Source organism: Microtus pennsylvanicus, chromosome 1 (assembly GCF_037038515.1).
Source record: "Microtus pennsylvanicus isolate mMicPen1 chromosome 1, mMicPen1.hap1, whole genome shotgun sequence".
Lineage (NCBI taxonomy): Eukaryota > Metazoa > Chordata > Mammalia > Rodentia > Cricetidae > Microtus > Microtus pennsylvanicus.
The window spans coordinates 58,540,581-58,567,676 of NC_134579.1; the positions used below are offsets into that span (position 1 = coordinate 58,540,581).

At 39.7% G+C, this 27,096-nt stretch overlaps 1 protein-coding gene and 1 non-coding gene across 2 annotated transcripts; both read left to right on the forward strand.

Moving 5' to 3' along the window:
- The first annotated feature begins 3,114 nt into the window (after nucleotides 1–3,114).
- On the forward strand, nucleotides 3,115–8,638 carry LOC142837100 (uncharacterized). The gene is made up of 5 exons (XM_075952042.1): nucleotides 3,115–3,124; nucleotides 6,016–6,135; nucleotides 6,324–6,384; nucleotides 7,474–7,538; nucleotides 7,782–8,638. The coding sequence occupies exons 1-5, from the start codon at nucleotides 3,115–3,117 to the stop codon at nucleotides 8,636–8,638; spliced, it is 1,113 nt and encodes a 370-aa protein (XP_075808157.1).
- Nucleotides 8,639–20,341: 11,703 nt separating this feature from the next.
- LOC142842762 (U6 spliceosomal RNA) lies at nucleotides 20,342–20,448 on the forward strand. The gene has a single exon (XR_012909442.1). It is a non-coding gene; the product is annotated as a U6 spliceosomal RNA (small nuclear RNA).
- Nucleotides 20,449–27,096: the final 6,648 nt, after the last annotated feature.

A 27,096-nucleotide genomic window follows, 5' to 3' on the forward strand; every position in this document is an offset into this window, starting at 1 on the left:
CATGCCTTAGCTAGTATTTTAGTAAAGTTTTTTGCATCTGCCATAATCAATTTTCAGAGGAAGGCCATCTGTTGACAGTTAGGCTAGGAAACAATCTATGATTTTATTAGAGAAGAGCTAGGAATCATTATATTGATTATTATTTTCTTTTGGTTACTTGTATTTTGTTCTACTTTAAATTCTGAACCATTGAACTTCTCATTCCTTGCCATCCAGGCGGTGTTGTTCATGGGTTTGCCTCTTTTCACTTGGGCCTCAAGTTAGTCCCGTGATTGGTTTGCCACTACACCAATTTAAGCCACCAGTTTCCTGGTATATCTTTGGGACAACACACTGGGTGTCAGATATTTTGTAGCTGGGTTTCTTTTCTATTCCCACCACAGGGAGCCATATGTTATTGGAGAAGATGACAGGTTCAGGCTCCATATTCTTAGTTACTGGGAGTCCTCACTACGGTTGCCCTCTTAACTAGCAAAAAGTTTCTACTATATTAGGTTTCCACATCAACTTTAAAATTTTTCCTATTCCAGTCATCTCTCCCCGTATATTTTCCCTCAATCCCTCCATTATCCCATGATTGTTACTCTTGTTATTTTCTGTTCATTCATAAGGTTTAGTCTATTTTCTTCTTTCATGTGGGCTCCAAGCATCCTGTGCTACAGCCATTCTTGTAATTTACTCTTTCTGAGTCTATGGATTGTACTGAGATTATTTTTACGCAACTGCTAATATCCACATATATATGAGTACATATCATGTTTGTCTTTGTGGTTCTGGTTTTACTTGCTCAGAATAAAAAAAAAACTGAGGAAACTTGATGTTTAAATCAAATAATCAAATAAAAATATGGTACAGATGAAAATAAAAAATTCTAAATAGATGAATATAAAACTGGCTGAAAAACAGATAAATCAATGTTCAACAACCTTAGCTATCAAGGAAATATAAATCAAAAGTACTTTAATGATTAATCTTCTACCTGTCAGATTGGCTAGGATCAATAACACAAGTGACATCTCATACTGGCAAAAATACAGACAAAAAGGAACACTCCCCCATTGTTGCTGAGATTGTAAACCTGTATAGCCAGTATGGAAATCAATATGGCAATTCCTCAGATAATTGGAAATCTATCTACCTCAAGACTCAGCTATACCACTGTGGTAGTTTGAATATAATTGGCCCCCATAATCTCTTATGGAGTGGAAGTAGTGGTAGGTGTGGCTGTTCTGGAGTTGGCATGGTCTTGTTGGAGGAAGTATGTTACTGTGGGTTTTTGAGGTCTCTTATCCTCAGGATATGTCAGGCTATGTCGTTTTTCCTCTTAGTCAAGAACAAAGGACTCTCAGTTCCAGTATCACATCTGGCTGCCAGCTTACAGGCTTCAAGCCATGGTGAAATTATATGTGAACCCCCTCAATTAAATACTGTTGTTATAAGAGTTTCTCTGGTCATGGTGTCTTTTTACAAAAAAAAAAAAAAAAGAAAAACTAAAACAGAAGTTGGTCCCAGGGACTAGCGTATTGCTCTGCTAGTCCTAACCATGCTTTTGTTTCGAATCATAAGGTCTTTGATTCTTTGGCTTACAAAAAGGAAAGAATGCATTTGGCACTGCATACAGGGTCATACTAGGAGGAGCATGGGAGAGAGTGACCTTGATAATGAAATGAAATGTCAGGAGCCAGCTCAAGAGGTTTCAGAGACGAATTTTAATATGTTTCTTGCACGTCGGTCGGTGGTGGCACACACCTTTAATCCCTGCTTTTGGGAGGCAGAGGCAGGTGGATATCTGTGAGTTCGAGACCAGCCTGGTCTACAAGAGCTAGTTCCAGGACAGGCTCCAAAACCACAGAGAAACCCTGTCTCAAAAAAACAAAAAAAAAAATGTTTCTTACAAATGATTCTTGGTATGATTTGGTGAAGGAAGTGCCTTGGTTCAAAAAATCTGCCTGAGGCTAAAGTAAGGAGATTTTGATTAATTCCCTGGGAAGAAGAATCCTCAACACAGCATAAGATAGACTCTGCCAAATGGATGTTACTGGTAACTCTACTGAAGATACTTAGGATTCATGGCCTGAGGGGGTGGTGGCACATCAACTTTAATCCTAGTACTCTGAACACAGAGGCCTGCACACCTCTGTTAGTTCAAGGACAGCTTAGTTTACACATCAAGTTTCAGGATAGCCAAGCTCACACAACCAAAAGCAGAAAGCTGGTAAAGATAGAATTAAACAAGGTGCCATGTTCCAACCCCAGTAAGCAGCAGAACCTGACAGCTGGGGCCACGTGGTTCTGGCTTAAGAGTTAAGGATAACAGAAAGGCATTATATTCTGTTTCTTGTTAGTTGGGGCTGAAGAATCAGCTATGATGAGCAAGTTATCAGAAGTATTTAAGCAAAATATGGTTCTGCTGGATACTTAATGCTGGACGGTAGAGCTAAAAATTTAGTGATTATTACGAGACCAGTAGCACTGATGTAAAAATGTCTGGGAAGTGTTTTCTAAGAGCACAGAGCAACCGTCTTCCAGGGGTAGCCACAGTTGTACCTCAACAGGTAGGTGGAGTTTATAATGTGTTTCACCAGGTGGTAATATTTTGAAAGTATTGATGGATGTAAGGCTTGGCACTGTGAGAGGTCAGGAAAGGACATCACTGAAGGTGCAGGGTCATTGGCAGTTGAATGCCCAGGACTGTAAGGGTCAGGCCAAGAGACGCGGCACCCTGAGGAGATTCTATGAGAAATACTGGTGAAGGTGAAACCCAGTTACAACAGAAGACCCCAGTGTCTGGAGAGGCCAGCACTCTGAGATGACCACCAAAACAGCAGTGACAGTGGAATTGAGACAGCCAGAGACTAGAAGACCAGGTATGTGTACTGCAGAGGGTAGAGTCAGTGTATTGACCCAAAGCCTATGGAAGGGTCCTGAAGATCTTGAGTGGGCCTTAATATTGGAAGGTTGGAATTCTTTAATTATCCAAGATTTAGCGATCCCAGGATCATAGGTTACCTGCCAAGGAGAGCTACTAATGTGCAATGGAACCAGCCAAAGAAAAAGAAGTGTGATGTTCTCAACAAAGCTGAAAAGGATTGGAAACCTGGAGAGCTATTGGACATGGAATTAGGTATCATTACATTGACTTTTTGCTTTTTTGTTACTTGTATGTTTTTCTACCCTAGTTCTTTGATACATATAACTTCTGAATCCTGCCCATCTAGGTGCTCTTTCTAGCCATGTTGGGCCTCAATTTGGGCCAGTCATTGGTTAGCCACTACACAAATCTTGAGCACCATTTTCCTGATATATTTTCCATACACCACAAGTGTGTGTCAAATATTTTGTGGATGGCTTGGTTTTATATTCCCACTACTGGGAACCATATGTGATTACAGAAGATGGCCAGTACAGGCTCCATATTTCTGAGTTATAGGGAGTCCTCAGTATAATGACCCTCAAAGATTGCAGAAAGTTGTTACTGCAGTGTTTGACCATCAACCATTGAAAGATTTCCTATTCTAGTAATTTCTTGCTGTGTTTTCCCCCTACATACCTACATTTACTCTTATGATCCTCCCTGTTCTTGCTCTGTGTACTCCCACAAAATCTAGTCTATTTAATAGAATCTTTGGGATCCATGCACCCCCTGCTACAGCCATCTTTTCACTTACCCTATCTGGGTCTGTGGATTGTACAGTAATTAGTCTTGATTCAACAGCTAATATCCACTTACAGTGAGTACACATCATGTTTGTCTATGTTGTTTGGATTTACTTGTTCAGAAGCAAAAGACCTCAAGCAATACATCTAGAAATAAATTAATTGAATAAAAATGTGGTACAGATTTAAACAAGGAGTTCTAAATAGATGAATCTAAACTGTCTTAGAAACACTTAACTAAATGTTCAATATACTTAGCCATCAATGAAATGTGCATCAAAAGAGCTTTTAGAATTCACCTTATACCTGTCAGAATAGCTAGGTTCAATAACATAATGGAAAACTCATGCTGGCAAGGATGTTGAATAAGTAGAACGTTGATTGGCTAGGATCAATAACACAAGTGACATATACTGGCAAAAAATGGACAAAAAGAAACATTCCCCCATTGTTGCTGAGAATGTAAACCTGTATAGCCACTATGGTAACCAATATGGCAGTACCTCAGATAATTGGGAATCTATCTATCTTAAGACTCAGATAAACCACTCTGGTAGTTTGAATGTAGTGAGACCCAATAATCTCCTAGGGAGTGAGTGGCACTATTAGGTGTGGCTTTATTGGGCTGGGTTATGGCCAAGTCAAGTCAATATCATGATTGTTATAAGAGACTTTACATTGAAACACTTCAGGAACTGTTCCAGCCTATGACAGTCATTGAAGTTAGAGTAAATACGTGTTATCATGGGATGACTATGAATATTTATGCATCAGGGTCAGAATGTAGTTGATCGAAGGAAAAGGTCCCAGATTAGAAGAAGTGGTTGAACACTTGTCTCTCCGGGGTGCTCTTCTTTGTTGTATTTGTAGAACATTGAGTAGGAGAAATCTTTTGGATGAAATTCCTATATTGGGGATTGGATTTACATGTTCATAGCCTGAACCCATTTCTGGTTATGTGTGTCCTGATGTTATGACTTCACCACCATTATAGATGGTATCACTCAATGACAAAACATGCCGTTGAAGCAATTTCTGTTTACTCTTAAGCCTTTTGCTATCCTGATTTCTATTTTAATTTTTGGTTTTTACTTTTGTTTTTGAAAGACAATGTTTTTTCTGTGTAGCTCTTGGTCCTCAGTGTAGTTCCTTAGACCATGGTGTTCTCAACTCAGAAATACAAATGATCCTGGCTACTGCACAGAGGGATTAATGGCGCAGCAACATGCTTGTCATTTTTCTGTATTCTTTTACTGTCTGATGAGCCTGGAATATAGGTTTTTGTACATTTCCAGAATAAGTTTCGATGCTGAACTTCTTGAAATTTGAAGTTTGGTGGAGGGTATCATTTCCTTTCCCAGGAGAGTAGTATCCATGACATCAATACCTCTGCCATCTGAATCCTTGCACTGCAGGGGTGTGACTTTCTACCTGCCTCTATTTTTTTTTTGTTGTTTTGAATGCTTTCAATGAATATGAGGTTGTATCTATATACAAGGGTATGTACCACAGGCATGCCTGTTTCTCATGGTTGTCACAAGAGGCGTCAGAACCTGTGAAGTTGAAATAATGGATAATTACAAGTCCCTTTTAGTACTGGTAATTGTGCCCACTTATCTGCAAGGACAGCATGACCGCTTAATTGCTGACCCATCTCCCTTACTCTATGTTGTTTATGATCATCATTTGCAGGGCTGAAGTTTTCTTTGGTCCACTTGTAAGTGTTAAACATGCACTCCCTTTTAAGATCTTATTATGAAACAGTTTAAACTGGGCCACTGCAAGTTCTGGAAGATGAATGTAGAACTAAAGTAAACACAAAACTTTTTGTAAGAACTTCATTTAAAACCTCTGATTTCCTTTTACGTTTTTTATTTAAATGATTATGGATGGATACTGGGTTTTATTAATTTGTAACTCTGGCTTACCTGCAAGTCATTGCATAGGCTTCGACCGACATCAAACTCAATTTATTTCATCTGCTTTTACATTGATCACTGGGATTAAAGTCACAAGTGAATATACCCAATTTTGCCATCCTTTTTCTAGATAATTATTGGTCTTATTATTTCTGTAATGTTTTCTCAGTAGTGTTGATTTGCTTGCTTGTCTGTCTCTGTATGTCTGTTTACTGGCATTTCTTTCTCAAGTCTGTATCCTTTTTAAAGGGCCAACGAAGGCACACATGAGCCTCTTCTTCAGTTTCCTTCTACAGTGACTTTTCTTTATATTCTAATGCAATGGCATAGCAGAAGTGTGGGAAGCAGCAGCAATATACAAATATATCATTGTAAAAGAAGTATCCAATGTCAGGATCACACTTTGTTTTATTGTTGATTGGATTCCTCTAGAACTCAGTGACCTATGAGGATGTTCACATTGACTTCACTGAGGAGGAGTGGGTTTTGCTGAATCCTTCCCAAAAGAGTCTCTACAAAGATGTGATGCTGGAGACATACAGGAACCTCATCGCTACTGGTAAGATTGAACTTTCCTTTACATTTAAAATAAGAGGACTACCCTGTATTATTTATTGATACTTTTTTATATTTTTGTTGGAGAAAGAGTAAGAATGAGCCAAATAACTAAGGCACAGTTCACGTAAGGTATTCAATTTTGTACAATATCCTTTAATATATTATCTACATTCTGTTCCTTTATTTTAGGCTACAGTTGGGAAGACCATAATTTTGAAGAGTATTGTCAAAGTGCTAGAAAACATGGAAGGTAAATTTTCTTTGCAACTTGGTGTATATTTGTCTCTGAAGAAATTTTAATTTGTCCTGGAAGATTTAAAGAAAAAAATAGTACAAATAAGCATGCCATAAAGTATATGGTTGATCATTAATTTCTCATAAAATCATATGCCTCAATATGAGGTAAATGTGTGTGCATTCCTCTAAACAGAAGAAAAGGAAACAATGTCTTAACTGATACTACCATGAGAATTATGCTGTAGAGCTGCTAATCCATTTAGTTCATACCACTCAGATAACACACATAGACACATTGAATAGATAATAAGTATATGTTTAAACCTGTCCAGAAAATAAATAGTCTGTATTAAAGCCAGTGCTACTCATGTACTTGTGACTTTGCCAAACGTATTGAAAGAGTTGGGTCATGAGAGTCAAAAAGGCTCTTGTGGAGAAACCTTAATTCCTATACCACATGTCTGTGAGGAGCAGAAAGTCATACTGTGTGAATTCAATGTACAACTATTTATTTCTTCTTCCTTTATTAAGAATGTCATATTTCACAAGTCAGCTACCAAAATGGAAAGAGAGACTGTATCTCTTTCAGAATAATTAGAAGACAGGAAAGATATTTAGTATTTCAACACTGGGTAGATTTGTTGAATTGCTATACGATTATATTTAATTGGTTTTCAAAATTCCTTGGGAAAGACATCAGCAAACTCACACTGAAGATAAGCCCTATGAGTGTTGGACTGTGTCCTTACTTTTTTTGTACTAATACACTTTCTTTTGGTAGGTATTGTACAACAGGAAAACATAAGAATCCAAATGTAAGGTTATTTAAAACTGAGTTAGTCTAGTTCTTTTTAACTTTGTAAAAAAATTCATATAAAGTGATGCTATAAATGTGGGTCATTTAAAAATAGACCCATACTATCAAAGGTTCTTCAAAGACACAAAACATCCCATACTGAAAGAGAGCACCATGAATTTAAAACTTAAAATCTGATTCCTCTATACACTAAACAAAATTATAAAAATTAATTCATACAGATATTAAGATTCATCAATGTAATAAACATGGTAAAACTTTTACATGTGCCAATTATCTTTACAGGGATGAGAGAAACCATAATGGACATAAGCCCTCTGAATATACTCAATGTGATAAAGCCTTTGCATGTTATAGTCACCTTCAAAGGCTTGAAAAATTTCATTCTGCAGAGAAGACCTATGATGGTATTCAATCTGATGAAGCTTTTGCAGGTACCAGTTCTCTCCAATTACTTCAAATTACACATGTGGAAGAGAATCTCTATGAAAGTAATCAATGCAGTAAAGACTTTTCATATGTCAGAAGTCTTCAAGTTCACAGAAGACAACATTCTGGAGAAAAAACTGATGAATGTAATCAATGTGATAAAGTTTTTTCAAAATGCTCTAAACTTCAAATACATGAAAGAACACATACTAAAGAGAAACGCTACGAATGTAATGAATGTGGTAAAGTATTTCTACGTAAATATAATCTCCAACTACATCAAAGAATACATACTGGAGAGAAACCCTACACATGTAATCAATGTGGTAAAGCCTTTTTACTGAACAGTAAACTTCGAATACATCAAAGAATACATACTGGAGAGAAACCCTACACATGTAATCAATGTGGTAAAGCCTTTTTACTGAACAGTAAACTTCGAATACATCAGAGGATACATACTGGAGAGAAACCTTATCAGTGTAATGACTGTGGTAAAGCTTTTTCACAGAACAGTAGTCTCCAAATACATCAAAGAACACATACTGGAGAGAAACCTTATCAGTGTAATGAATGTGATAAAGCCTTTTCAAGGAACAGTAGTCTCCAAATACATAAAGGAGAACATACTGGAGAAATACCTTATAAATGTAACCAATGTGATAAAGCTTTTGCGTATCATGGTGAACTTCAAAGACATCAAAGAACACATACTGGAGAGAAGCCCTTTGAATGTAAGCAATGTAATAAAGCTTTTTCAGAGCGCTCTAAACTCCAAAGACACAAAAGAACACATACTGGAGAGAAACCCTATGAATGTAATCAATGTGGTAAAGCCTTTGCATATACCAGTACTCTCAAACTTCACAAAAGAACACATACTGGAGAGAAGCCCTATAAATGTGATCAATGTGATAAAGCCTTTTCACGACTCAGTATTCTAAAAACACATAAAAAAACACATACTGGAAAGAAACCTTATGAATGTACTCAATATAGTAAAGCCTTTGGCATATTGTAGAAGTGTACACATCCATCCAAGAACACATGCTGAATAGAAACCCTACAATTTTAGCCAATGTGGTAGAGCCTTTGTATGTGTCATCAGGCTTTAAAATCTTGAGAATAAAATCATACTGCAAAGAAACTTTTTTTCTTTTTCTTTTTGTTTATCGAGGTAGGGTTTCTCTCTGTAGCATTGGAGTCTGTTCTGGAACTCACTCATAGACAAGGCTGGCCTTTAACTCACAGAGATTTGTCAGTCTCTGTCTCACAAGTGCTGGATTAAAGGGGTGTGACACCACAGTCCAACCTGTCAAACACTTTAGGTTCAATCATTGTGGTAAAGTTTTCCTCTTCTTGGTAGTCTTTATATGAGAGTAAACTTTTAGTAGATAAGGAGTCTTTTAAGGCCTTTTGAAGGCGTAAGTCACAAACAATGCCACACCAGTTTGGAATTATGATTAATAGGGTGGCATTTATTTAAAGGGGAAAAAACTTACAGATCATCGTCCCAGACAACAGCTCTCTACGCAACCAGGAAGGGAGTCTAGTAGCCGGCAGAGCAGGAAGTGAAGAGAGAGAGGAGAGGGAAGTGGTTGCTTTTTTAAAGGGAGAGAGACCACGCCCCAATGGGCTGGTATCTCAGCGGCTATAGGCTGGAGGAGTGGGAGGACCTCCCGCAACACCTCCCCCTTTTGTTTAAATAAGAGAGTTCTAAACCTACTATGAAATTATATACAATAAGTACAAATATCCTATTCTAACTAGCTTAGTTCTTGTATAATAAATAACTTGGCCAAGTCATGAGAGAAAGTAACTACATTTATATAGTCTTCAACCCCATCAAAGATCTGAGAAGGGAAATAATGTTACCTGGGTAATTAGGAAGTTCAGTAAAACAACTTCCAAAACATGCAACAAATCACAGAGACAACTAGCTACCTGGGCAATCATCCAAAGTCACATTAGCAGTGTTGAAACAACCAACTTTGGCTAAGGCCTAACATAACTGACACACCATTTTCAAAGGCAAGCAACTTTTCAAAACTATCTTACCCTGTCTTGGCAGGATATGACAGTCCTGTTTTATCCATTGATGCATGCTCTGAATCTCTGTCAGTGGTTGAGGTATGGGCATTTCTTTGCCCAAAGGCCACTTCTGCCAAAAAGAAAGGCTTCAGGTGGAGTGTCTTTGGTGCTCAACATTCTCTCGGGAATAGAGTGGTGTTGCCAGGAGCAATTGTGTCTTGCTACCACAAAACTCTGAGTTAGATTAAAGGCCATTTTCTACAGCTCTTTGAAGAAGTTGAAGACTATCTATCTATACTGAGTATAATCTCTATATATCTAGAGAACCTGATTAGTCTAATTATAAATGACAAACTTAGATGACTATTAATCTATATAATTCTCAATATCTATCTAACTTAAAGATTAAGACAATAAATGACTGTGAAACAAATGAGGACAATGACCTCCAAATATAAACAATGTACAAATATACATTGCAGTAGGTAAATATATATCAATACACAAACATTATATAAGTATCTTAATCAGAGGTAGAAATATACACTGCAATATGGTAAATATATACAATATATATATCAATACAATATATGTCAATACATAAAAAACGTTTTAAACAGAGGTAGAAACATGCATGCATACAATAGTCAATATAATTTAGCTTTGTATCAATATACAAGAATCTATACCAATATATTTGTCTAAAAACAGTAACTCACGATTACAAATCTATTATCCCATCATCCCTTTTTTTTCAAAATGATCCCTGAGCTTATAAAATTCCTCCCCCAACCCTCAATCATATAATAATTATAATCAACCCCTAAATGATGTCCCTAAACCCAAGGGCAAACTTTACTGGGAGAGGGGACGTCGTCCTCTAGAATTACTTCCAGCTGTCATGGGGGCAATGTTATTTCTGGGGAATCCTGTGAAAGTAAAATGATGGTTAAATTTCAAGATCAATGTCTTTTAAAATTGCAAATAGTCTCTGAGTATTTTGTGCAGGTCTGGCCAAAATGTTGTATAAGATGTGCACCATTTCAGCTAACCAAGTTGGAACTGTCTTGTGCAGCTGGTACCCAAAGCAGGTCTTGTAGTAGTGCTATCAGTATGATGACATCATATCAACCAGGTGGAGTTGTTGTTATGGGGCCCCATCTTCTTCCTGGAAGCTTCAAATGTCACTTCAGGAAAAACTCATTGTTCATTGTGAAAAACTTAAACATTAATCATATAGACATATATATATGTTCAATGAAAGACATGATAGATATATTCAATGAAAAGTATGATAGATATGAAGAAAAGCAAAGATGTTTTCTAAACTCATATTTCTTTATGTCCGACATCATGGCTCTTGACATGAGACAGAAACTCTGGGTTTTTCTCTTACTAACAGGCTTGGAATTGGAGAGGGACTGAGCCAGAGTCCAACTTCAAAACCAGCTTTATAAATTTAGAAATATGGTTTAATATTACTTACACAACCCATTCAGTTTTCTTGATATTTCCTATTGGGCAGGTAGTTTTCCATCTGTCAGTATCCAAACATCCAGGGTTCCTTGAATTTCTCAAAGATGAGTGTTTTCCTGTGGAGATAAGAACAGAACCCTGCCCCCATTCTATATGTTTTTCTTACCACCTGTATGAATATCATCATTGTGGATGAGTTGTCATTTCTCCTTTCCAAGAGGTTTCTCCTCTTCAAATCGAAACTTTATTAATTTTGATGGTATCCACAATTTTTCTTCTCCTGTGGAAACAAGAGCAAAACCCCTTCCCCAACGTAGCACATCTCCTGGCTTCCACTGAGAGGTCAGCACATCTTTGAAATAAATCGGTTGATTTAGTTCAGCAGACTTTTCCATTATCCAATGTCTTTCTGCTGCTGTCGTTCCTTTCTCATTAGCGTTAAGAAAATTCAAGGTTAATAAAGCATTATGTAATCTATTTCTGGGGGTATTTTCGGTCCCTTTCTGTTTGTTCAGCATATCCTTTATAGTATGATTTGATCTTTCTATAACTGCCTGACCTGTAGGATTATTTGGTATACCTGTAATGTGTTTTATATTATAATAATCAAAAAAGCATTTCATTTTCTTAGATACCTATGCTGGACCATTATCTGTCTTTATTTGTGCAGGTATACCCATGATGGCCATAACTTCCAATAAATGTGTGATTACTGAACCAGCCTTTTCTGAGCTCAGGGCAGTAGCCCATTGAAAACCTGATTACGTGTCTATGGTGTGGTGTACATACTTTAATTTACCAAATTCCATAAAGTGGAACACATCCATCTGCCAGATTTCATTTCTCTTAGTACCCTTTGGGTTACTCCCTGCAGGCAACGGTGTTTGATTATAGAAAGAACAAGTAGGACATCTCTTCATAATATCCTTAGCTTGTTGCCAAGTAATGGAAAATTCTTTCTTTAGGCCTTTACTATTGACATGATGCTTCCTATGAAATTCCGAGGCCTGCAACACACTTCCAATCAATAATTGATCAATCTCAGCGTTGCCTTGGGCTAGAGGACCAGGCAGACCTGTATGGGAACGGATGTGTGTTATGTACATCGGACAAAGCCTATTCCTGATTATGTCTTATACCTGGATAAACAATGAAGTCAACTCTGTGTCATCTGGTATAAATTTAGCGGTTTCAATATGCAAGATAACTCTTTCTGCATATTGTGAATCTGTAACTATATTAAGAGGTTCTTTAAAATCCCTTAGCACCATAAGAATGGCATATAATTCTGCCTTCTGGACAGAATTATAAGGGCTGTGTTCCACCTTACTCAATTCATCTGACTTGTAACCTGCTTTCCCTGATTTATTTGCATCAGTATAGAACGTACGGGCTACAGTTATTGGAGCATCACGTACAATTCTAGGAAGAATCCAAGAAGTTCTTTTTATAAGGTTAAGTCTACCACTTTTGGGATAGTTGCTATTAATTTCTCCCAAAAAATTAGCACAAGCTATTTGCCACGGTTCATTGTCTTCCCATAACTTTTTTATTTCTTCAGTAGTAAAAGGCACTATAATTTCTGCTGGGTCTATACCTGCTAGTTGACGAAGTCTCAGCTTACCTTTTATAATTAATTCAGAGACTTTTTCCACATAAGTTTTTAATTTTTTACTTGGTTTATTAGGTATAAATATCCACTCTAAAATAATATCTTTCCTCTGCATTAGAATCTCTGTAGGAGAAATTCTGGAAGGCAATATGACTAGGATGCAGCTAAGATTTGGGTTCACCCTATCCACATGTGCCTCCTGTAATTTTTCCTCAATCATTGTCAGTTCCTTTTCTGCTTCAGCTGTCAGATTTCTTGGGCTATTCAAATCTTTATCACCATCTAAGGTTTTGTTTAAATGAACTATTAGATCAGGTGTTATCCCAACAGCTGGTCGTAGACTGGAAATGTCTCCTAACAATCTTTGGAAGTCATTAAGAGTCTTTAAGCAGTCTCTCCTAATTTGTGCCTTTTGCGTTTTAATTTTCTCTAACCCTATTCTGTAACCTAGGTAATTAATAGAGTTTCCTCATTGAATCTTTTCAGGGGCAATTTGTAATCCCCACCTAGGCAAGACTTTCTTTACTTCTTCAAACATCCTTTCTAAAGTATCTTTATTTGAATCAGATAACAAGATGTCATCCATGTAATGATAAATGATGGACTTGGGGAATTGTTTACGAATTATTTCCAATGGCTTACTTACAAAATATTGGCACAGTGTAGGACTATTGAGCATACCCTGTGGGAGGATAGTCCACTGATATCTCTTATTAGGCTGAGAATTATTATAAGTAGGCACTGTGAAGGCAAATTTTTCTCTATCCTTTTCTTGTAACGGTATAGTGAAAAAACAATCTTTCAAATCAATAACTATAAGAGGCCATCCTTTTGGTAAAAGAGAAGGCAAAGGAATTCCAGACTGTAGTGGACCCATAGGTTGAATTACTTTGTTGACAGCTCTTAGATCTGTCACCATTCTCCATTTACCAGATTTCTTTTTTACAACAAACACAGGAGAATTCCAAGGGCTGGTTGATTCTTCAATGTGGTGAGCATCTAGTTGCTCCTGCACCAGCTGTTCCAATGCCTGCAGTTTATCTTCAGCTAGAGGCCACTGTTTGATCCATATTGGCTTCTCAGTTAGCCATTTTAAAGGTAAGGCTGTTGGTACCTCTAAAGGTTTGGTATTTGCTGTATGTTCTTGTACAGCCTGAATGGCTGGTGACCTTTTTCCATAATACCTCATCATATCCTTCCCAGAATTATGAGTTCCTGGAACTACAGGAATGTTAATCTGGGTATTCCATTGCTGTAGCAGGTCACGGCCCCATAAATTTATGGCAATATTGGCTATATATGGCCTTAGTCTTCCTATTTGCCCTTCGGGCCTCATGCATTCAGCCCATCATGTGCTTTGTTTTACACGAGATAGGGTTCCAATTCCCAGGAACTAAACATCTACCTCTTGAAGAGGCCAATTCGGATGCCAAGATTCTGGGGTAATAATACTTACATCCGCACCTGTGTCTAATAAGCCTTCAATAAAAGTGCCATTTATACAGACTCTTAGCTTTGGTCTTTGATCATTAATAGAAGTCTGCCAAAATATACGTTTACTCTGTCCTACTGGGTTTTTTGACTCATCCTCCACACGTAATTCATCATTTAGACCAGTATTACTTTTTACAGCAGAAATTGGAGCTTTTAATTTTCTTGGTGAGGCACGTTCTCCACTGTGACTGGGAATGACTGGGCCACTGTTGGCTTGGGGGCCTGCGAGAGGCCCCTCAAGGAGTTTCCCGATGGTATCGGGTTGCCTTGTTTGTCTGTTGTTGACCTGCATTCGTTGGACCAATGTCGGCCTTTACCGCATCTCCTACATATACCTGAAGGCCTAGGTCTCCTATTTTTGTCATTCCCAGAGGAGATAATATTCCTAGAAATTCTATGCCTGCAATCCCTTTTCAGATGTCCTAATTTACCACAATTAAAACACCTGGCAGTTTCATGTCTCCTCATTGCTGTGGAAATCGCTTCTCCTACCCAAGATTCATCGTTATAGCTAAACGTCTCAACATTCATCATATGCTGAATCCATTCATCCATAGGTGCTGATCTAGACTTTAAAGGCCCAATTATCTTTTTGCATTCTATGTTTGCATTCTCAAAAGCTAGAGATTCAAGAAGTATTCGTCTAGCTTCTGGGTCTGTTACCCCTATGTCCAGAGCCTTAATTAATCTTTGCAAAAAGTCAATAAAGGGTTCTCTCTGTCCCTGCCTAATTCTGGTATATGATTCAACCCTTTTTGCTGGATCTTGTATCCTATTCCAAGCATTTAAAGCTGCTTGGTGACATAGACACAGTACTTCATCATCATAAAGAACTTGGAACTGTGGATCAGCATATTCTCTTGTACCAAGAATTTGATTTTGGGAAACCTCGACACCTTTTGCTCTTCCTTGCTGTTCCATATGTTTGGATTCTTCTCTGAAATAAATTCCAAACATCAAGGAAGGTCCATTATCTAAAACTGCAGATACTAACTGATGGAAATCATGGGGGGTAGCTCTAGCATTAGAAGCCCAAGTCCTTATCATTTCCTTTACGTATGCAGAGTGCAAGCCAAAATTAACAATAGCTTGCTTAATTTCTTTTACATCATTCATTGCTATTGGCGTCCATCTAGCTTCTCTGACTCCCTTTGAGCCTTTAGAAGTTGACGCTTTGTCAGAATTAAGTATAGGATATGCCGCTAAAACCTTGGGTAAGCCAGTTCTAATAGCTGGTGCTAGCATTGTATCCTGTCCTTGTGCCTTATTACTCTGTTCACCAGCTCCAATCATTTCTTCAATCATTTCAAGTCTTTTTATTATTGTCTTTATTATTGTCTCTTTTGAATCCTGAATCTCCTGACCTGCATTAGTTTCTAGTAAAGATTTTATGGTTCTTAGGAGTGCCATGATCTTCCTAAATGATAGAATATGCAAAAGAATACTGAAACCAAGTAAGCAGTAAATTAAGTTATCCCCATAGTCATATAAACCTTGCATGATATAACCCATTGTATTGGTAACCAGAACAGTAAAATTCACATTGGAAACGAAAACTGCCATATTACCTATTATCCAGCAGGTGGCGATGTTGCCAAGTCTCAACGAAAACAGGGTCCTGTTTCAGAGTCCGCCTAGTATTTGTTAAAAACTGGAAAATGTAAGTTGCTCAACAAAGTAAATGTAATTATATCAATTACAGAGATGGAACCAGAAACCAGAATCCAGGGGTAGAGAAGAGCAACCTGGAAGCCGCTTATGCCTCCACGTGACAGAGTCACTCTGAGGGGTTGCAGCTTTCAGCAACCGCGTGCTCTGGTTTGCGCCACTTAAGATCTGTGCTTGCAAGGGAGATTTAAAAACGACTCAGAAAAGAGCAAACCAAGCGGGCAGAGACTACGAGGGCCTGTGGAGTTTAAATCCACCTGGGGAGGCCAAGGCCGCCGCTGCAAGGCACAGGTGGTGGCTGAGGAAGGGAGGGCTCCCACCAAGCCAAACTTGCGGCCGGCAGCCGAACGGGGAAAGGAGAGGTTCCAAAACCAAACGTTGGGTGCCAATTGAAGGCGTAAGTCATAAACAATGCCACACCAGTTTGGAATTATGATTAATAGGCTGGTATTTATTTAAAGGGGAAAAAACTTACAGATCACCGTCAGCCCTCTGCGCAACCAGGAAGGAAGTCTAGTCGCCAGCGGAGCAGGAAGTGAAGAGAGAGAGGAGAGGGAAGTGGCCGCTTTTTTAAAGGGAGAGAGACCACGCCCCAATGGGTGATAGGCTGGAGGAGTGGGAGGACCTCCCGTAACAGGGTGGGATGGGGTAAGGGGGGATGGGGAGAGAAAAGGGAGAAGGGGAGGATGGGGGGAACTTGGGGAAAAAGGATGATTGGGATAAAGGAAGGTTGGATAGGGGAGCATGGAAGCACAATTCTTAGTTAAGGGAGCCACCTTAGGGTTGGCAAGAGACTTGAACCTAGAGTGGCTCCCAGGAGCCCAAGGCGATGTTCCCAGTTAGTTCCTTGGGCAGCTGAGGATAGGGAACCTGAAATGACCCTATCCTATAGCAATACTGATGAGTATCTTGCATACCACCATAGAACCTTCATCTGGTGATGGATGGAGATAGAGACAGAGACCCACACTGGAGCACTGGACTGAGCTCCCAAGGTCCCAATGAGGAGCGGAAGGAGGGAGAACATGAGCAAAGAAGTCGGGGCCATGAGGGGTGCACCCACCCACTGAGACAGTGGGGCTGATCTATTGGGAGGCCACCAAGGACAGCTGGACTATACTGAAAAAGCATGGGATAAAACTGGACTCTCTGAACATGGCGAACAATGAGGGCTGGTGAGAAGCCAAGGACACTGGCACGGGGTTTTGATCCTACTTAAAGTGCTGGCTTTGCGGGAGCCTAGCCAGTTTGGATGTTCACCTTCCTAGATATGGACAGAGGGGGGAGGACCTTGGACTTTCCACAGGGCAGAGAACCCTGACTGCTCTTTGGACTGAAGAGGGAGGGGGAGAGGAGTGGGGGGAAGGGGAGAAGGGTGGGAGGAGGGGGAGGGAAGTGGGAGGCTGGGAGGAGGTGGAAACTTGTTTTTTTTTTCCTTTTCTCAATTAAAAAAAAATATGACATGGAAAAGCATGACAATTCAGAAGTTAAAAAAAATAATTAAACTCTTGAATGGCATATTCCCCAGATCTCTGAGCATTCGAGGGCTTTTATTAAGTATATATAGGTTATGACTACAGTATAGGATCTGCCTGCAGAGCTGGATCTAAGCTGAGAGGCCATGGAGGAATGCTTTGTCTAGAGTCCTCCAGCTTGACTGTACTGGTTTTTAACTTAACAGGTGAGATTTATACTTGTGAAGGACAAAGAAGAAAAATTATTTACAATAGAAGTTTAACAGTAAAACTGACAATAGTGAAGAACAGCTTACAGGAAAAGAAACTGACAATAGTGAGGAACATATTTTGTTAATCTGAAATAGATCTTTCTAACCTTAGATTTTTATTATTGTATAGAATGTATTAAGCAGAATTAAATAACATATATGGTATGTTATAACAGATTCAACCATATATTTAGCATCATTTAAAATATTTGAGGCTTATTGCTTTCTTAGTCTGGAAGGAGATACAATGAACAGAGCTCATTAGGGATGCTTAAAATTTTTTAAAACAGTACGTCCATGTATTTATACATGCAGTTGAATTTAAGTTACACGTAAAGTTAAATGAGAAGTGTGGAAGAGAAAGCTGGCTTTTCTTTATTACTGACTGATACTTTGCAACAAGGAGGCAAGGCATTTACAGAGAGAGAGAGAGAGAGAGAGAGAGAGAGAGAGAGAGAGAGAGAGAGAGAGAAAGAGAGAAAGAGAATGAAAGTGGAGAGTTAAAGTCACAGATTTTAGCAAGTGGAAGAGAAGAGATTTGGTACAGAGGTGGGTCTCTGCATGTAATGGACACCTCAGAGGACCCTGCCAAAGTGTACCATCACACAAACACACCATATGCAACAGAGTCAGCATAAAAGTAATTTTTAAATGCATAGCTTGGTGTGGAAGGTCCTTCTGTCTATGTGATGCATTTATTGCTTAATGAATAAAGAACTGCTTTGAGGCTATGGCAGGGAAGAACACAGGTAGGCAGGGAAAACTAAGCTGAATTCTGGGAGAAAGAAGGGTGGAGTCAGAGATGTTGTAATATAAGCGGTGGGGCTGCGTCCCTGTCACCCAGCCACCTGCATGGCTAGCTTATGCCCCGAAATAATTACACGGAAACTGTATGCTTTTAAACACTGTTTATAACCATTAGTTATAACCTCTTATTGGCTAGCTCTTACATATTGATCTAACCCATTTCTAATATTCTGTGTAGCACCACGAGCTGGTGGCTTACCGGGGAGGATTTTAACCTGCATCTGTGTCCGGCGGGAGAATCATGGCAACTGCCTGAATCTGCTTCTTTCTCCCAGCATTCTGTTCTGTTTACTCCACCCACCTAAGGGGTGGCCTATCAAATGGGCCTAGGCAGTTTCTTTATTAAGTAACCAATGAAAGCAACAGATTAGAAAAAAATCACTCCCACATCACAGAGAAAAGCCATGGAGCTGCTGGAGATAGATGCTGGGAACTTTACCCGGTAAGCCACAGCCACATGGCAATACACACATTAATAAAAATAGGTTAAATAAATATAAGAGTTAGCCAATAAGAAGTTAGAGCTAATGCACCAAGCAGTGATTTAATTAATACAATTTCTATGTGATTATTTTGACTTTGGGTGACCAGGATGAACCAGCATCCTACTGCTACAAATTGGCACCCAACGTCTCCCCCTTCATGTGGCAAACTAAATTTCACTTAAAAATATGAGATAGTTAAATTCTAGACACAAAAATGCAGAGTTTAATCAGCTTCTTGCTGTTTACTGGCCACATCCCACGGCTCCTTTAAGAGAGGTTTTCCTGACTCAGCTGTAGAAGAAAAATAAAGTCATGCCATTTAAAAATGCTGGCTCTCTGGACTATGCTGCCAGCACAACCTCTGGCTCTTTCAGGAGATCAAGCATTTGGATGGGGTTTGTGAGCAACATGCTATAGCTTTTTTGATGGCAACATATATCTGCTGTGTGCCTGGAAGAGGGGTGGTATGTGTGGCTCTCAGAGGCACGAGTGGCTTCACCATGCTGGACTGGGTGGGGCAAGCAGAAAGTACCATGTATACCCTAGTAATGACACAGCTTAAGTTTTTAAGAAGTGCTTAGCATTTTCAAAAGCATTTCTGGAAAGTAAATAATTACAGATACACAAAAGGATAGATTCAGGCATATATAGACCTCTAAATGAATCACAGTGCTAGATAAATGTACATAGGTTTGGATGAGAGAGTAAAATGAGTATAGAGAGTTATAAAATATGCATTTTTAGAGTTTTCAGAAACAAGATTTATTATCCCATTCCTAAAAATCTCTAGTTAATAAAACAGTTTTTTCTTTTTAAGAGATCCTCAATCAGACTACTTTTGCATTATATGGCATTAGTTATGAGTTTCTCATTCTTAATAGATCAATGTAACAGGTCTAATGCCCAGACAGGAGAATTCCAGAAGCTGTTTTCTGGAAAGAGTATTGGGGCATTATTCAATATTAGAGTACAGAAATTTGCAGGGCTAGGGAGATGGCTCAGTTGGTAAACGGTGGCTGTAAGAACATGATGGTCTAAGTTCAGTACCCAGTTATAGACATGGTAGTGTCTATAACTCAGGTTCTGAGAAAGGCAAAGACAGGAGGCCTTAGGGGTTCACTGGCCACACAGTCTCTCCAGTCTGAGCTCTGGGTTAAGAGGGAGATACTGTCTCAAAAGTAAGGTGGCACACCTTTGTGGTGGCACAGGCTGTTAATCTCAACACTCAAGAGGTAGGGGCAGCAAGATCTTTATGAGTTTGAGGCCAGTATGGTCTCCATAGCAAGGTCCAGATTCTGAGTTCAATTCCCAGCAACCACATGGTGGCTCACAACCAGCTGTATTAAGATCTGGCACCCTCTTCTGGCCTGCAAGGATGCATGCAGAGCACTGTATACATAATAAATAAATCTTTATTTTAAAAAAGTTCTAGCTTCAGCAGCACATATACTAAAATTGGAATCATACAGAGAAGATTAGCTGGGCACCTGCTCAAGAATGACTCACAAATTTGTGAAGCGTTCCATATTTTTTAATCCACCATATAAGCAAACCCACATGATCATCTCATTAGATGATGCAAACACCTTTGACAAAATACAACATCCCTTCATGATAAAGATCTTGGAGAGATCATGGATACAAGGAACATATCTAAACATAATAAAGGCAATATACAGGAAGCCAACAGCCAACATCAAATTAAACGGAGAGAAACTCACAGTGATCCCACCAAAATCAGGACCACGACAAGGTTGTTTACTCTCTCCATATTTACTCAATATAGTTTTTTGGGTTCTAACAAGAGCAATAAGAAATCATAAAGAAATCAAGGGGATATGAATCAGAAAAGAAGTCAAACTCTCAGTACTTGCTGATGATATGATAGTTTACATAAGTGACCCCAAAAATTCTACCAAGGAATTTATACAACTCATAAGAACATTCAGTAATGTAGCAAGAGACAAGATTAACTAAAAAAATCAGTAGTCTCTTTTTCAAAGATGATACATGGGTAAGAAAGAAATCAGAGAAACATCACCCTTTACAATAACGACAAATAGCAAAAAATATCATTGAGTAACTCTAACCAAGTGGAAGACCTGTATGACAATAACTTTAAATCTTTGAAGAAAGAAATTGAGGAAGACAACAGAAAATGAAAAGATCTCTCACTATCTTGGGTAGGTAGAATTAACATAGTAAAAATGACAATCTTCCCAAAAGCAATCTACAGATTCAATGCAATGCCCATCAAAATTCCAGAAAAAATTATTCACAGACCTTGAAAAAAACAATATTCAACTTCATATGAAAAAGCAAAAAAAAAAAAAAAATCCAGGATATCCCAAACAATACTGTACAATAAAGGAAATTCTGGAGGCATCACAATCTCTGACTTCAAACTCTACTACAGAGTTACAGTGCTGAAAACAGCCTTGTATTGACATAAACACAGACAGGAGGATCAATGAAATTGAATTGAAGACTGGAATATCAATCCACACATATAAGAATACCTGGTTTTTGACAAAAAAATTAAAAATCAAACATATAAAATAAAAAACAAAGCATATTCAACAAATGGTGCTGGTATAACTGGATATCAACATGTAGAAGAATGAAAATAGATCCATATCTCTCACCATGAACACAACTCAAGAATCAAAGACCTCAACACAAAACCAACCACACTGAGCCTCATAGAAGAAAAAGTGGGAAGTACATTTGAATGCATTGGCACAGGAGACCACTTCCTAAATATAACCCCAGTAGCACAGACAATGAGAGAAACAATTAATAAATGGGTCCTCCTGAAACTGAAAAGCTTCTATAAAGCAAAAAAACATGGTCAAAAAATGACAGTGTACCAAATTGGAAAAGATCTGCACCAGCCCCACATCAGACAGAGGGCTGATCTCCAAAATATACAAAGAACTCAAGAAATTGGTCATCAGTCAAAAAAAGTAATCCAATAAAAAAAATGCGGTACAGACCTAAACAGATAATTCTCTACAGAGGAATCTCTAATGGCTGAAAGACACTTAAGGAAATGCTCAACATCCTTAGCCATCAAAGAAATGCAAATCAAAACAACTCTGAGATTCCATCTTACACTTGCAAGAATGGCCAAAATCAAAAACACTGATGACAACTTATGCTGGAGAGGTTGTGGTAAAAGGAACACTCCTCCATAGCTGGTGGGAGTGTAAACTGGTACAGCCGGTTTGGAAATTAGTATAGCGATTTCTCAGAAAATTAGGAAACAATCTACCTCAAGACCCAGCAATACCACTTTTGGGTATATACCTCAATGATCTTTATCTTTACCACCAGGACATGTGCTCAACTATGTTCATAGAAACATTATTTGTCATAGCCGGAACCTGGAAACAACCTAAATGCCTCTCTAACAAAGATAAATAAGCAAAATGTGCTACATTTACACAATAGAGTACTACACAGCTAAAAAATAATTACATCATGAATTTGCAGGCAAATGGATGGATCTAGAAAGCATCATATTGTGTGACGTAACCCAGACCTGGAAAGACAAAGATTATATGTACTCACTCATAAGTGGGGTTTAGACATAAAGCCAAGATAAACCAGGCTACAGTTCACAATCCTAGAGAACCTAGACAACAAAGAGGACCATAAGAGAGACACACATAGAAAGTAGAAAAAGACAAGATCTCCTGAGTAAATTGGGATCACGAGGACCGGGAGAGGGTACAAGGGGAGAAGAGTGAATGGCAGGGGAGGGGAGGAAAATATATAGACCAATAAAAACAATTTAGAAATTAAATAAAAATAAAGTTAATAAAAGAGAATAAAGAAAAAATAAAGCTTACTTTGGTTAACATCAGATTTAGGAGTGAAAGCAGTAGTAAGGAAGCAAGCTTTGATATAAGATGCAAACAAAATAAAAATAAAAAAGGCACCTTACAAAGGAAAGCCGATTCCTGCAATGAGGGGGACTGCTTTGGGAAATCATGAGAAACCCACTGAAGGGCTGCCTTCCACTCAGACATCTGTAGGGGATCAGCTGTGAGTGAGAGGCCAGATGACCACTATGGTGGCACCTGTGTTCCTATATGAACTAAATTTAAACTAGTAAGACCAAACATTGGGCTGCTACCTTCTTACATGTTTTATTTCAAGTTGAGAACTCTAACGGGTATCTTATTTTCTCATTAGTAAATGATGCATCTCTTTCCTCCTGAAGATACACCTTCCATTTATCCAACCAAAATCCCTTACGAAGTGTCTAGTGTGTTCAGTAAAATCAGGGTTGTCAACCCTGACTTAAAGCATTTTACTGGGTTCCAGAAAGTCTGAACACGTACAGTCATGCTGAGCTCAGGACAGATAACGGAGCTTTAAACATTGATGATGCAACAGTAGACACCACAGCCTGGTGCTTGTGCTTCCCTAGGTACACAATGTTGCTACTGAAGACAGTTTCCCTGTCTGTGGGCTTGAGACCCACAGCTCTGCCTTAGAGAGATGGGAAGAGAGAAGCTCCTCCTGCTGATAAAGAGAAGAATAGGCCTTGAGGAAGACAGCCTGTGAAGCCATTCTTTTTTTTTTTTTGGTTTTTCGAGACAGGGTTTCTCTGTGGTTTTGGAGCCTGTCCTGGAACTAGCTCTTGTAGACCAGGCTGGTCTCGAACTCACAGAGATCCGCCTGCCTCTGCCTCCCGAGTGCTGGGATTAAAGGCGTGCGCCACCACCGCCCGGCCATGAAGCCATTCTTATTACCCAGGTGAAGAGATCATGCCAGGGTGTGGGTACTAGGATGTTTATTCCCAGTTAATACCTGTTCTGGTGACAGTGAGCACCAGCTGCAGTGCACCCAGGCCCTCAGAGGTGGACTGAGGATGATCTTTGCTTTCCAGCAAGAATGGCCGACTGCTTCTACGTCACTTCTGAAAAGACTCTTATTTCCCATTGCCACCTTGTGGGGAAAATTCCCTCTAGGACACTGGCTCCTGCTGCCCCAGTTTCTTACCATCTGGAAGGTTTTTTTTTTTTTGGTCACACAGAGATTCCATTCCCTCTGTCACCCTTATCCAGTCTTCCCTCCATTGTTCCATCCTTGCTAGCTCTCCTCCCACCCTCTTCACACATGTCCTACCTGTTCACACATGTACTACCAGTTCACACATATCTTACCAGTTCACACATATCTTACCAGTTCACACATATCTTACCAGTTCACACATATCTTACCAGTTCACACATATCTTACCAGTTCACACATATCTTACCAGTTCACACATATCTTACCAGTTCACACATATCTTACCAGTTCACACATATCTTACCAGTTCACACATATCTTACCAGTTCACACACATCCTACAAATTCACCCATGTCTTACTAGTTCACACGTGTCCTGCCAGTTCACACATGTCCTACCCATTCACACTGATGGACCTGGTCCAGTTGCTTCTATCTCTGGACAGGGCACTGCCCTTCATGCCTGTTCTTCCAGTCCCAGACAACCACTACTTTATATCTTCATGGATTTTTTTATTCTGGATATTACGCGTGCATCCATACATGAGGAATGTGTTTTCAAGGCTGAGCAATTTCTGATTCCATAGATGTGCCACAATGATCCTATCCTTTCATGAGCTGCTGTGAACGGGAGCTGCAGGCCCTCAGCTATCAATAGGGCCAAATCCAGTCCTACCAGAACAAAAATCCCCTTCTCAGCCTGCACAAGCCTTACCCCCAGCAGCACATCATAATACCTCAATGACCCCCTTAGCCAGCAATAGTACCCCTAGCACACCTACCACTACTACCACTACCCTGTCTCCCCGTCAACCTGGAACAGGGGATAGACTACTCAACTTGGTACAAGGAGCCTATCTGGCTCTCAATTTCACAGATCCGAACAAGACCCAAGATTGCTGGCTATGTCTGGTCTCAAGACCCCCTTACTATGAAGGAGTGGCCGTTCTAGGTAACTACACCAACCAAACCTCCGCACCCACCAGCTGCACTTCCATCCCCCAGCATAAGCTGACCCTGTCTGAAGTATCTGGACAGGGACTTTGCATAGGGACTATTCCCAAAACCCGTTCGTGGTGTTTAGGGCAGGTGGTCCTGGTGACTGTGACTGACCTTTTAAGAGGTTGCTAGTGTTCTCCACGGTGGCCATTTTATATTCCTGCCCATATATGAGGGTCTGCTTGCTGTCTTCCTTCCCCAGCAGCCCCCGCATTGTAAATCAGGGAGCTTTTCCAGCAGGTAAAGGAACCGCAGTGCATGATGCCATCCGTCAGAAAGTGTACAGCTCCTCTGAAGTGAGAAAGAGGAAGAACTGGGATTCCAAAACCTTTACTAAAGTTTAGATGTCAACAGAGAAGTCACAGGACTAAGAAGAGCAGAAAGCTGCCAGTGTTCTGTGTAGGCCTCTGAGCTCAGTCAGCACTTAGAGGAGGAGCACAGGAGGAAGTTGGGGTTCTCCTTCCCCTTCACTCTGTTCCCTTGGATTCATTGTCTGAAGGGGTTAAATCAGCTCCCTTTAGAGGGCGGGGTTTGCCTCAGGCGAATCCCTGCCAATAAAGGGTGCGCGGAGAGGCGGCTCGCCCCTTTTTGTTCCTCGCTACCTGTGCTACGCTGGAACTTTGGTTCAGTAAGTTTAACAATAAACTGGTAAATATTCTTTGATATCTGCATTGCCTTTATTTTATGCGGGTACATCTGGCGCCCAACGTGGGGCTTTGCCGAGAACCGGCCCCGAATCGGAGTCTCTTGCACCCCCGGTCGCTGCGGCGGTCTCTCTGGGCGCGCGCGGAAGAAGTTGAGATTCTGAGCAGTCTCTCTGGGCGCGCGCTGAAACAGCTGAGATTCTGAGCGACTCGATTTTCCCTGCTGCTTGTTAGAGTATCAAGCAGTGAGTTTGATATCGACAGAGCCTTTTTAACAGCGCCTAAGCCTCTGTTCCGAGCCGCCCCGGCCAGATTTCCCGTGCCCGCCCGCTGGCGCGCGCGCTGCCTGTGTCTGCTGCTCCCCCTCCCACCGCCGCCAGCGCTCAGGTCACGTGACAGCGGCCTGAGAGCCCCGGCAAAAAATACTTATCAGCCTGGTGTCTGTTTCAATTTTGTTTTTGAGTCGTTTTATTTCAGATTTAGGACACGTGGATTCAACTGGACTCTTTCGCCACCACTGGCAGGAACCAGTTATTACAGGTAAGAGAACTTTTTCTTTTCTAAATAATGTCTGAGAATGTGACCGCAGCCTATTTCAATAGTTCTTTTGAGTGCACCATTTGGGAGATCTTACAAGAGGTGTCTACCACACCACATATATGGATATTCCTGGGATTCTTAATTTTCCTTAGCACTATTTGGTTTGATAATAGGAAAATGATCAAATCTCTTAAGGCAGAGGTTGAACGTTTGAAAACTATTGAGAGCGACAACAATCTTCTCAAGAATCAGTTTGAAGTTCTCCAGGAAGAAAACAAATCTTTGTTTAACATGACTCGGTTAACTGAGCAAAATCTAGAAAAAGTACAGGTTGATGTTAAGGAGAAATTCATTACTATGGAAGAAGGAACAGCTGAATTAGATCGTAAGTTTCAGCAGTCCCTTTCTGATGTTAAGGAGAAATTCATTACTATGGAAGAAGGAACAGCTGAATTAGATCGTAAGTTTTAGCAGTCCCTTTCTGTAGGAACTGAAACGTTAACTGAGAGAATCAAAACTGCTGAATGTGACAATCGAATTTTGTCTAAAGCTTATGACAGATTGGCGGAAAGATTGTCAATACAAGAAGGCACGGTTTATGCCATAAAAATTATGTCCAAAGATGACAAGTTATCTCTACTGGACAAATTTCATACTCTAGAATCCTCAATGAAGGCTTTAGAACATAATTCTGGGCAGGAGATTCAGACATTACAAAAAGCAATGGTGAATAGAATTGAAAAGATTGAGGAATTTCTAAATTCTGATGAAGAAGAGCAAAGGGTAGAAAGGCAAATTTTAACTACATCTGTGGATAAATCCCTCCGGGACAATTTTCACAAAGCTCTACCAACAGCCCTACATGCCTTTCCTGTAATAACAACAGAAAAGGTGGTTGGTTCCAGAAACCCTAGGGTCATCAAGGAAGATACATGGGAGCCTGTCCGTATGAATGATCTCAAAGAAATTAAA